Here is a 12,236-nt window from a genome sequence, read left to right on the forward strand (position 1 = left end):
AAATAAACTCGAACCACCGCCCACTAGTCCTGGTCCCGGTCATAATAGGAAAGAAAGTACCAGTTCTTTAGAATCAAATACAAATTTTAACTCGGTTGCATCATCCACTTATCCGCCATTGGATGATACTCGTCCTACAGCACCTGCGTCACCACCAGCACCTTCTAGACCGTCGCCGACAACAGAATTACAAAGTCTGGTTTATGGGAACCCTAATGTAGGGAGTTTTTATGGATACCCTGCACATACAGTTTCTAATAAGTGGGATGAGGGCTATTACTGCCGGTCCGGTTGGTGTCGTAAACCTATTTTAAACATTAAGAGTAGGTTAGGACGACCGAAACATAGCCAAAGTATGGAAATTATGCCATTTCAAAAATTAGGTGAATGGAAAGTGTTACTTTTACATGGGAATTTAGATATTTGGGTATGTGATGCTGTTAATATGCCCAATATGGATATGTTTTCAAAGACAATAGGTGATATGATTGTCATGATACCGGCGAATGTTACAAACGCACTCGAGGGACGAATGCAACAAAAAGTTACGTGCGATCCGTATGTGACAATTGCGATTGCGGATGCTATTGTCGGAAAGACTTACGTGATTAATAATTCAGAAAATCCAGTTTGGATGCAACATTTTAATGTACCCGTGGCACACTATGCTAGTGAAGTACATTTTGTTGTTAAAGATAGTGATGTTGTAGGATCACAAATGATAGGTATTGTGCCGATATCGGTTGAAAAATTATACACGGGAGAACGTATCGAGGGAGTTTACCCAATTTTGAATAGTAGTGGAAAGCCTTGTAGGCAAGGAGCTTTTTTACGATTATCGATTCAGTATATACCGATGATAGAATTGAGTTTTTATCATTTTGGAGTTGGTGCAGGTCCGAATTATTGCGGGGTCCCGGGTACTTATTTTCCTCTTAGGATGGGTGGAAAAGTGACTCTTTATCAAGATGCACATGTCCCCGATAAGTGTCTTCCGAAATTGAAACTCGACCACGGGAAGACATTCAGTCACGGAAAGTGTTGGAGTGATATATTTGATGCTATTCAACAAGCTAGGCGGTTGATTTATATTACAGGGTGGTCATTTTGGCATAAAGTTAGATTGGTCCGAGATACCGGTCATTCGGATTGTACTTTGGGTGATTTGCTTAGGTCGAAATCTCAAGAAGGTGTTCGAGTGCTACTTTTGTTATGGGATGATCCTACTTCAACTAGCATTTTGGGTTACAAAATGGTAACGTATATTCGTTTATGTTGTTAATTTTTGTCCCAGTTAACGGAGAAAAACAACACTTGCAAAACACGAATAACGACATTGAGAGTATGTAAACATAGTGGTCTTCATGTTCATGCGTGTCGTTTCTCTTTAAATGTACCATTACACTTTTTTATGGTTTTTTTACATTAACCTCGTTAAATTCGACAACTTTAGGATGGAATAATGCAAACCCACGATGAGGAAACACGTCGATTTTTTAAGAATTCTTCGGTACAAGTGTTGCTTTGTCCACGTATTGCTGGAAAACGACATAGTTGGGCCAAGCAAAAGGTTAGTTCGGAACAATCCTGCGATTTTTGAGTTTTTCGTTATACATTATCATCGTGCTTACAGTTGGTTAAATTGATTTGATTATCAGGAAGTTGGGACGATTTATACACACCATCAGAAGACCATAATCTTGGATGCTGATGCAGGGGGAAATCGAAGGAAAATTATTGCTTTTGTTGGTGGCCTTGACTTATGCGATGGACGATACGATTCTCCACGTCATCCTTTATTTAGGACACTAAAAACTTTTCACAACGATGATTATCATAACCCGACGTTTAGGGTAACTTACGATTTCTTTTTTTGATTGTTTTATGATGCTTGAGTGTGCCGCAAGTTACGTAGTATTACTCTTTCTTTATTATAGGGTAGTGTTATTGGTTGTCCAAGAGAACCATGGCATGACATGCATTGCAAAATCGATGGACCGGCTGCATACGATGTTCTGGTCAACTTCGAGGAACGATGGTTGAAGGCCGCAAAGCCTACTGGAATCAAGAAATTAAAATTCACATACGATGATGCTTTGTTAAGGATCGAAAGAATTCAAGACATTATCGGAGTTTCCGATTTTCCAATCCCTAATGACAATGATCCTGAAGCTTGGCATGTTCAGGTACTTTCACTACATGAGGTCGCCTTTAGTGATAAACAAGTCAGTCCAGCAACATTAACCTTTTCATTCTTCTGTTGGGGTTTGGAACAAGCAGATTTTTCGCTCCATTGATTCAAATTCCGTTAAAGGCTTTCCAAAGGATCCTAAAGAAGCCACAAGCAAGGTAAAGAAAAAGGTTGCAATTGATTACCCGCTCTTCATTTTTCCATATTGATGGTTCTTTTCTCGTGTGACAGAATTTGGTGTGCGGTAAAAATGTACTTATCGACATGAGCATACATACAGCATATGTCAAGGCTATTCGTTCGGCACAACATTTCATTTATATCGAAAATCAGTACTTTATCGGATCGTCCTTCAATTGGAATACTCATAAAGACTTAGGTATGGGACTTAGTTTCAATTTTCATTACATTTTGATCATGTAAGAAAACGGTAAAATCCTGAGACTTCGACTGGATCGAGTCCATGTGCTAAGACAATAACTATAATCATACATTCTTTCTGTAGGAGCTAACAACTTAATTCCAATGGAGATCGCCCTTAAGATCACCAATAAAATTAAAGCAAACGAGCGATTTGCTGCCTACATTATCGTTCCGATGTGGCCTGAGGGTGTTCCAACCGGTTCTGCCACTCAAAGGATTCTATTTTGGCAGGTATAGTTCGAAGCTTTTACCATCAAGAATTCAACAAGACAGTATATTTTATTGCTTAGCCATGGCGGCGTTAACTGCCCTTTTAAGTGGCACTTTTTTGTGTTGTTGCAGAATAAAACTATGCAAATGATGTACGAGACAATTTATGGGGCACTAGTGGAAGCCGGACTCGAGAATGCTTTCGCGCCGCAAGACTTTCTGAATTTCTTCTGTCTTGGCAATCGTGAGGTCGATGAATTCCAAACTCCGGGTATTGCAAATCAAAATACTACTATTGCAACTACTCCTCAGGTAATCCATACCATGATTTTTTCGTACCGTCACATCGTCATACCAATCAAAATCCCATTTGTTCATTGCCTTCCAGAGTCTTAGCCGGAAAAACAGAAGATTTATGGTCTATGTCCATTCGAAAGGCATGATAGTCGATGATGAATACTTAATAATTGGGTCAGCAAACATCAATCAACGTTCGATGGAAGGCACAAGGGACACCGAGATCGCAATGGGAGCTTACCAACCACTACATACTTGGGCGAAACAACGCTCCGCTCCACATGGACAGGTACCGTTATGTTCATTTAATGTTCATCAACATATGTAAATTGCAGGTAAAAGTACGAGGATTTTGTATTAGAAGTCAGATTGTATTTTTTCTTTTTTACTCAAAAAATAGTCAAATTAATCCTTATACATTAGGTCAAAGAGTAAACTAATCTTTTCTATATATTAAAAAGTCCATCAAATTCTACTGTTAAAAACTAACGTGGTTGATAGAATAATCAAATAATTACACTTGGTGTGCCACGTGTATCTCATTTTCTTATAGGGACCGGCTTTTAACAATAGAATTGGATGAAATTTTTAACAAAAAAAGACCGGTTTACTCTTTGATCTAATGTACAATGACTACATTACCTATTTTTTAAGTAGAGGTGATTAAATGCAATCTCGGTACTTTTACCGTACATTGCACCATAATGTCTTAACTTTGTACTTATTTGTTTCGTAGATATACGGATATAGGATGTCGTTGTGGGCAGAACATCTCGGAGTTATCGAGGAATGTTTTACACAACCAGAGAGTCTCGAATGTGTAAGAAGGGTTAAGCATATGGCTGAGATGAACTGGAAACAATTTGCGGCCGATGAAATAACGGAGATGAAAGCACATTTGCTTAAGTACCCCGTCGAAGTCGACCGAAAAGGTAAGGTTCGGCCACTTTCGGGATGCAAAACTTTCCCAGATTGCGGAGGACATATAGTTGGTTCATTTCTTGGCATACAAGAAAATCTTACAATTTGAACATAAATGTTACATTGAAATCAAATTGAAAACTAGAAACAAAGTTTTGTGTGAAGCCAATTTTAATGCAATCTTTTTAATTATTACATTATTATTACCAAACAGTCCTTTGTAGTTTGTACATTATTCATATATATTTTAAAAAATATTATTCAGGTTTTTTAAATAATATTATTTAAGTTTTTCATTACATAACCACTAAATTAATTTATTGTGTATTTTTTAAAATAAATTAAAGAGTTATTGCAAATTATAGTATAAATTTAAGATATTTTAATTGAATATTCAAAGAATGAATATTGTATTATTCAAGTCCCTCTATTTGTCTAATGTTAGCTTGGACATTAAATAATTTGTCATTTTTTTCAAGAAAGGTTAAAATTGAATTATAAATTTTGTTAGACTCAAAAATGTAAATTTACCATTGTAAGCTTATAACTTTACAATTTCTAGAATGATCAAATCATATTTTTTTTATTTTAAGGGGCACACTACACCAAAACAGGCTTTTAGCGGCGTTTGGACAAAAAACGCCACTAAAAAATAAGCATTAGCGGCGCTTATATAAAAACGCCGCTAAAGGTCGAGAACTAGCGGCGCTTTTTGGAAACCGCCGCTAAAAATAAGCATTAGTGGCGTTTTTTTAAAAGCGCCGCAAAAAGTCTAAGCCCAACAACACCGTTTTCTGAGTTTTTGGGGCCTTTAGCGGCGTTTTTGAAAAAGCACCGCTAATGCTCTGGCCTTTAGCGGCATTTTTGAAAAAGCGCCGCTAATGCTCTGGCCTTTAGCGGCGTTTTTGAAAAAGCGCCGCTAATGCTTTGACCTTTAACGGCGTTTTTAAAAAAGCGCCGCTAATGCTTCGGCCTTTAGCAGCTTTTTTTAAAAAGCGCCGCTAATGCTCGGGCCTTTAGCGGCGTTTTTGAAAAAGCACCGCTAATAATAATAAAATCTAAATCCATTTCAATTATCTCATTCTTTGATATATTCTCAAGTAATGTTTCAATTATATATATTTTTATAAGTTGAAAAATTGATATTTCGTTGTATTTATTATATATTGGTCAAATTTACATTTAAATGATAACAAATAATATTGCTTAATACAAAATGTTTTTATTAAAGAGAAGTCGTCCTAACTCCTAACTATTTATTATTATTTTTCAATCACAGTTTATTTTAACTACTTTACTAGAAAAATATATTAAATTATGAGTAAAATAAAATATCATAAAACTTAAATTGTTGTGTTGTAAAGAATAAAAAATAGAATAAATTTTTATAAGAATAATAAATTTTGATAGTTCGATTAAATAAATCAAAAAAAGTAATATAAAACACCAAATATCGTGATAAATAATATTATATATTGATAATTTTATTACCAAAAATAATTTTATATTTAGTTAATCAAACATGAACACAACAATGACCTAATAGTATCTACTCAAGAGTAAGAACTGAAAATGAATGAAAGGGGACAAATGAGGTTGTTACTTGGTCTAATACCCACTAGAAATTAATACTAGCTAGGTTTTTTAGGTTGAGAAAGGGTTATAGGAAAATATTATAAATATTTAAATTCGAATAAAATTTATTAAATATTGAATTTTAGAAAATAATTAAGTGAAGTTGGGATTCAATTTAGCTAGTAGAGTCGGTGGGGTTAGTTGGACGATTTGCTCCCGAAAAGAAAAAGCTGCTTGTTTTTCCTTGATAACAAAAAGTGTTAGCTGGGTCTCGAGTCTAGAGCCGAACGTTTATGGGATTAGGGATTCTGATTTAAGGTTTATGGGTTAGGGGTTAGAGGTTAAGATCAGTTAAGGATTTAGGGTTTATGGATTCGATGTCAAGTTATGGTTTAGATTAATTAGTGTGTTTTAATTTATATATTAAATAATGTTTAGGGGTTAGGAATTTGGGGTCGGGTTAGGGTTTAGGGTTTAAGGATTAGAGATTTAGGGTCGAGTTAGGGTTTAAGATTTAGGATTTAAATTAATTAGTGTTTTTAATTTATATATTAAATAAGGTTTAAGGGTTAGGGGTTAGGGGTTTGGGGTTTGGGGTTAAGAGTTAGTGATTTAGGGTTTAGAGATTCGAGGTTGGGTTAGGGTTTAAGGTTTAGATTAATTAGTATTTTTTAATTTATATACTAATTAAGTTCTTATATAATTGTAAAAGAGATAATAATAAATTGTAAATATTATTAATTTAAAATTGATATGCAATATACAATAATTGAATATAAAAAATTATAAAATATGCGAGCTTTGGCAGCGTTTATAGCAAAAACGCTGCTAATATGTATTAGAATTTTTCAAAACGGTGTCGTTTCGTTACAAGAATTTAATTTATTAGTGGCGTTTCTTCTGTAGACACCGGAAAAGGTAACATTAGCGGTGTTTATGACTAAAAAATATTTAATCTAAACCATTTGATATATTTAAATATTAGATTTAAAAAAATTAATAAAAATATGTAACAAATTGATACAGATAGATAACTATCTATTTTGGATATATAGGACCAAATTATAGCTAATTAATAAAAATAAAATACAAAAACTAAAATCATTCCACATCGAACATCTAGCAAAATAATTATATTTTAGTTAGGAAGAAATATCTCTAATAAAATGGAGATTAGATCGGAAATGAACAATATAAAATCATGATTAATGTCTCAATCTTTAATAGAAACTTGATATGTGAGAGATTAATTGCTTACATTGAATAATTCTAACTTAATAATTAATTACAGCCATTTAATCATTTTTTTCTTATTAAAATATACGATATTTATTTTGAGAGTACTTGATTTTTTTATAAAAATTTAATTTATAAAAAAATAATAAATGTTTTATAAAATCACTTAACTAATAATTTTTAACAGACAAAATAAAAGATTTTTAGCATAGCAAAACAGTGTCGTTTTATTCCAAATGAAAAACGCCGCAAAAGGTAAGCAATAGCGACGTTTTTTAAAAAACGCCACAAAAATAATTTTATTTTAAAAATAGCGCCATTTTATATAGCAAAACAGTGTCGTTTTATTCCAAATAAAATAATTTTTTGCCGCGTTTTTATAAAAAAAACGCCGCAATAGATAAGCAATAGCGGCGTTTTTATAAAAAACGCCACAAAATAAAATTTACTTTTAAAAAAATAGCGCCATTTTTTTTAAATTCACTCGTTTTATTCCAAATAAAATAATTTTTTGCGGCGTTTGTGTAAAAAACGCCACAATAGATAAGCAATAGCGGCGTTTTTATAAAAAATGCCACAAAATAAAATTTACTTTTAAAAAAATAGAATCATTTTTTTAAATTCTCTCGTTTATTCCAAATAAAATAATTTTTTACGGCATTTGTATAAAAAACACAGCAATAGATAAAAAATAGCGGCGTTTTTATAAAAAAACGCTACAAAATAAAATTTACTTTTAAAAAAATAGCACCATTTTTTTAAATTCCCCACCCCCTCCCCCCGAAATCCCCAACTTTCCCCCTAAAATCCCTAATTTCCCACGTCCAAGAAAGAAACCCAGAAGGTTATTCAACTCTGTGTTTCTTCCCAAGTGAAGCCAAACCCATCTTTGATTCTGTTTGCAATAAGAGCCAGGCGTAGCGGAACACTAAATCTCCCAACCATTCTCAAATCCTTCCCTAAATCCTCTTCTAAGATTTGGAAGTCTGAATAATCTACTTCACTCTTCACTTTGGCTTTAAGTTGCTCCATAAAACTTTCTACGCACTCATCATCAACCTGCAGTTTAAGTCATGGAGATGCACATCAATTCTAAAGTCTAAACCCACCAAGAAGAAGCATGAAAAGAGATTTGAACAAAACCTTTCCATGTTTTGAAGCAGAAGATATATTTGCGTCTCCTTCTTCCATTATTATTGTATTCTTTGTGTTCGACTTGGCTGCCTTCATCTGTTTTTTGGGTTGTTCTGTCACTGTAAGCTTTTCATATTCTTCTCTCATTCTTCTTCTCTATTTTGCTTCCAATTTTGCTTTCCTTTCTTTATGATTTAGATTTTCTTAAGAAAAATAAAGAGATAAAGGAAATCGGAGGAAGAGGAGTTGAAAGATAAAGGAAACGAAGAGGGGGAGTAAGGCTGTTCGCTGAAATAAAGAGATAAAAAAAAGGTTGAAGAAGGTGAAGAATCTCTGTTTCAGTTTCTTTTTCTGTCTTTGCTTAAAAAAAATCTTTTTTCTTCTTCTTCTTTTTTTTGTTGTTGTGTAAATACGCGTATTGCCATAAATCATGTTTGTTTGCAAATTTGTAATATGACTTCAGAGACTGTTAATGTTATGTAAATTCTTATCCAATAAATTTTCTTGGGTAATGTTTTAGGGTTTATTAAATTTTTAATACTTTTCAGACACAATGTATATGGAGTTTCAAAAAGTGAGATGATTCCCCTCCCAAATTCATCTGTTAACCCAAGCATTACGGACTTTAGGAAAGAGAACAGGTCTTCTTCTATTCTGTTAAAGAACTGCGTCTACAGCTAGAGAGTCATTGTTTTGCAGAAAGATGTTCTATTCTATTATGTTCTGTTGTGAGAAAAGTAGAAAATTGTCTGTATGTGATAGAGTCTCGTTTGTGTTTGTTTTTAACCCAGGTGCTTTTATTCTGCTATGCATTTTACACATATGGTTTGTAATTTGATATTTTTTGTTTCATTTTTGTTTAGGTACAAGAAGCTCCTAAGCTCAGTGGATCTTACAAAGGACTTCTTTTTCAGCTATTCATACAATGTTATGTGTAGTCTTCAAAAGAACTTGTATAATAATGAACCAGGTGAGGTTCTTTATGAGACCATGTTTGTTTGGAATGAGTTCCTGACCTGAGGAATCCGTAATCACCTCAAGAATACTCTATGGACAGTTGCGTTGGTGTATGGCTTCTTTAAGCAGGTTAAGGATGGATACTTGGCTAATTTTTTTTATTCATTTTTGCTGTGCTCAATGGATGGATGGTTATAATTTCTTTCTAAGCTTCATAGTTTGATATTAGGGTCTATGAATGTAGGCATCCTTTTCTGTATCTGGAAGGAGTTTCAAAATTTTGCTCATTGCAAGACGATCCCGTCACTATGAACCTACGAAGAGGTAATCACTTAGGAATAGTTAAAAAAGATGCAAGTATGGAACTAGTGACTGGAACACATAGCTATATATGAATGAATTAGATTTTAAATTTGTTGTTACAGGATATGCTTTGTAGTAATCTTTGAAATGCTTTGCCTTGAAATTATATTTTTTCAACTTAATTTATCTAGGCATGAAAGTCTTCAAAATTATCATAGCTTTTCTTTTCTGTTGATTCAAACTGTTCATTTAAACTCTTTTTTTTTTGTTTTTATATATATACTGTTTTTAATAAAATTATCATAGCTTCTCCTCTGAAATCTCGCTCTAAGATTTCGTCATTTATCTTTGTCCATCTGGATTTTGATTGAGCTCTCTCTTCTTTCGTCTTGTAAGTCAAAAAGTCTTCTCATTTTTCTTTTGTTTTTTTTTCAGTGTGATTTGATGGAAGATCAAATGTGATCGATGATTCTGTGTATGCGTGTGTTTTGGGGGGAAATTTAGTGTTTTTTGATTGATTCAAGCCATTTTATGATCTGGGTGTTGCTTAATTTTCTTAGATCTGTTCTAAAATGTGAGGAAATTTCATGTCTTGGTTTTGCTCTTTTAGCCATTACTTTGGCTACAGTTTTTTGCTTGTTAATTGGATTCGGATCTCTCTTTCTCCTAATATATGAACGAAATGGGATTTAATAATAGAAATAATAGAAACGTGATTTTGATGAAAATAATACCTTTTTGATATAGTACCTTTTTGATGAAGTTATATCTTCCAGCTTATTTTAAGTGAGTAATGCATTTAATATTTCTAGTTAAATGATAGGTTGAGTTCAATTTCTTTATCTGGCACTTATTTTCCCCAATTGGACACTATATTTCTTAATTATGAGTGCCATTTTTTTATATAATCTTTTATTTTGGTAATGTTAAAATAGAGTAACAAAACAGTGCAATGTTTCTTTTCAGAGATTGCATGTTTGTGAGGATAATTTTCGTTATCTTTATAGATTTTTTTATCTTTTTGTTTATCCATCTTACTTAACGTTAATTATGTTCTTCTCATCCTGTGTAAATGGCCATCGTGTAATGCAAGGTGCAAGGCTTCTGATTTTTTGAGGGAATATGACGGTGAATGCCTTCAAATGAGAATGCCATACAGTCCGACTGCACACCTCTTCCTATTCTTGGTGCAGTGGACTGACTTTCACCTTGCAGGTGCACTCGGGCTGTTAAGAATCTTAATTTACAAGGTTATATTTTGTTACTTCATGTTTATCTCTTGATGTAATAGTGAAAATTAGCTGTTTCTTCATCGTTATCATATCATGCAGGTTTATGTCGATGGTACTACCACCATGTCTACGCATGAAAGGAAAGCAAGCATAAGAGAGTTCTATGGTATCTTTTCTCAATTTGTATGTTTTGTTACATTTAAAAACTATAGTTCTTATTTCGAGCTATTCTTCCAGTTTAGTTTGATGAACCAAAGCTATACAAATAATAGAAAAATAATAATAACGTGATTTTGATTGCATTTGGATGGTTTAATAATACTACCACCACTGATTTCGCCGTCAGATCTGGTTTTAAGGTTGCCTGTTTCTTCTTCCCTTATTTTATTTATAATTTATCACCAATTTGCTTTAAAATTTGCTTTAAAATTTGATCTGTCTTGCTGGGTTTTTGTGCTGTGTCTTTGCAGAGTATCTATCTTATTTTATGTATATGATTTTTAGTTGTTCTCATGTTTTTTTTATAGGATTTATGGCGAGTTTGTTGATGTATATGATGGCTTTGTGCTTTTTTTTTTACAAGTATAATCTCTTCTGTTGATGAATGGAATTTCAAAACTAGTACTGATTACTGTATGAACTGCAGATTGTTTTGACTCATGAACATGCTGATTCATGGGGTTTTTTTAATTATTCATGGGGTCATTGATCATAGCCTACAAATTGCTTGTTATGCTGATTCATTATCAAGACATCTGTTGTTGAATGTACTTGCTCTTTTAGGTTCGTACTTTATTATTATGGTTATGCTTTTTATTCCGACTCTTTATGATTTAAGTACCAGTGTCCAAAACCCATGGATGTGGGAAAACTTGGAAAAAAAAATTGAACATACTCATCTCAGACATGCCTTCATACCCATATCTGACATGTCTTTATACTGACACCTAACACTCATACCTAAGTCCGAGTAACATGGTTCTTTTCTTTTTCAAGTTCTAAATTGTTTAACAATAGGTTCTTTGTTTTCTTAAGCAGGGATGATGAAGATGATTTTGTTGCCAAGATGAAGGCAGCTGAGGAAGCCTTGGAAGCAAAACAAAAAGTAACAAATAGCTTGTCTGCTACCCGTTCTTTTTTTTTTTCATGTTTTATAATTTTGTGACAAATTGTTCTTGGTACTCTAAAGATATTTATGCAAAATTACCCTATGATTCTATTGTAATTATATTGCATGGCTGCACCATGTATTTCTTAACTAGTTTGATAAATTTTATGTGTGGTGTTTAATTTTTCGTTATTGTCTGTGTAACTTGTAGCAAAAACTTACATTTGAGCTATCTTTCCATTGTTTATTTTAGTTTTGATCCTAAATTTTTATTTTTACTTTAATATTTACGACAACTTGAGTTCTAACTTTTGGATTTTAATTGTCTTATTAATTTACGGCCCTAAATTCTAAAACTAAATTCATTAATTTTTATATTTAGTTTTAAAGTTAAAATTTTCATAGAAAATTTAATTTAAATAATATTTTTTATTTATCCTTAAAAAGTATATTTAAAGTTCAAATTTAAAAAATAAAACATAATATAATATTTATCATAAAAATAAATATTATTTGATTAAAATAATTTTTTTTAAAGATTATGTTTTTAGCGGCGTTTGTGATAAAAAGTGCCGCTAAAGGTTTTGGTTTTTAGCGGCGTTTGTGGTAAAAGCGCCGCTAAAAGTCTTAGTCTTTAGCAGCGTTTGTG

The 12,236-nt window shown here is 32.7% G+C and overlaps 1 protein-coding gene and 1 long non-coding RNA gene across 14 annotated transcripts; both read left to right on the forward strand.

The window, feature by feature from the left end:
- Nucleotides 1-294: 294 nt before the first annotated feature.
- On the forward strand, nt 295-4,239 carry LOC107947492 (phospholipase D beta 1). Of its 3 annotated transcripts, XM_041106676.1 has the most exons (11): nt 295-820; nt 911-1,255; nt 1,454-1,570; nt 1,659-1,853; nt 1,938-2,186; nt 2,281-2,349; nt 2,423-2,570; nt 2,697-2,845; nt 2,957-3,159; nt 3,221-3,410; nt 3,858-4,239. In XM_041106676.1, exons 1-11 carry the CDS (start codon nt 356-358, stop codon nt 4,149-4,151), a joined length of 2,424 nt encoding a protein of 807 aa, XP_040962610.1. In that variant the 5' UTR covers nt 295-355; the 3' UTR covers nt 4,152-4,239. The 3 variants fall into 3 exon arrangements, with proteins under 3 accessions (XP_040962610.1, XP_040962609.1, XP_016737621.1); XM_041106675.1 differs by having other exon boundaries at nt 295-1,255; XM_016882132.2 differs by having other exon boundaries at nt 295-1,255; nt 2,957-3,136; nt 3,213-3,410.
- Nucleotides 4,240-7,585: 3,346 nt separating this feature from the next.
- On the forward strand, nt 7,586-11,737 carry LOC107945634 (uncharacterized). Of its 11 annotated transcripts, XR_005921624.1 has the most exons (8): nt 7,642-8,108; nt 8,197-8,309; nt 8,851-9,073; nt 9,189-9,268; nt 10,341-10,497; nt 10,579-10,645; nt 11,126-11,262; nt 11,518-11,737. It is a non-coding gene; the product is annotated as an uncharacterized lncRNA (long non-coding RNA). The 11 variants fall into 11 exon arrangements; XR_005921627.1 differs by having other exon boundaries at nt 7,586-8,309; XR_005921623.1 differs by having other exon boundaries at nt 7,641-8,309; nt 11,515-11,737.
- Nucleotides 11,738-12,236: the final 499 nt, after the last annotated feature.

This window comes from Gossypium hirsutum, chromosome D12 (assembly GCF_007990345.1).
Source record: "Gossypium hirsutum isolate 1008001.06 chromosome D12, Gossypium_hirsutum_v2.1, whole genome shotgun sequence".
In the NCBI taxonomy this organism is placed as follows: Eukaryota; Viridiplantae; Streptophyta; class Magnoliopsida; order Malvales; family Malvaceae; genus Gossypium; species Gossypium hirsutum.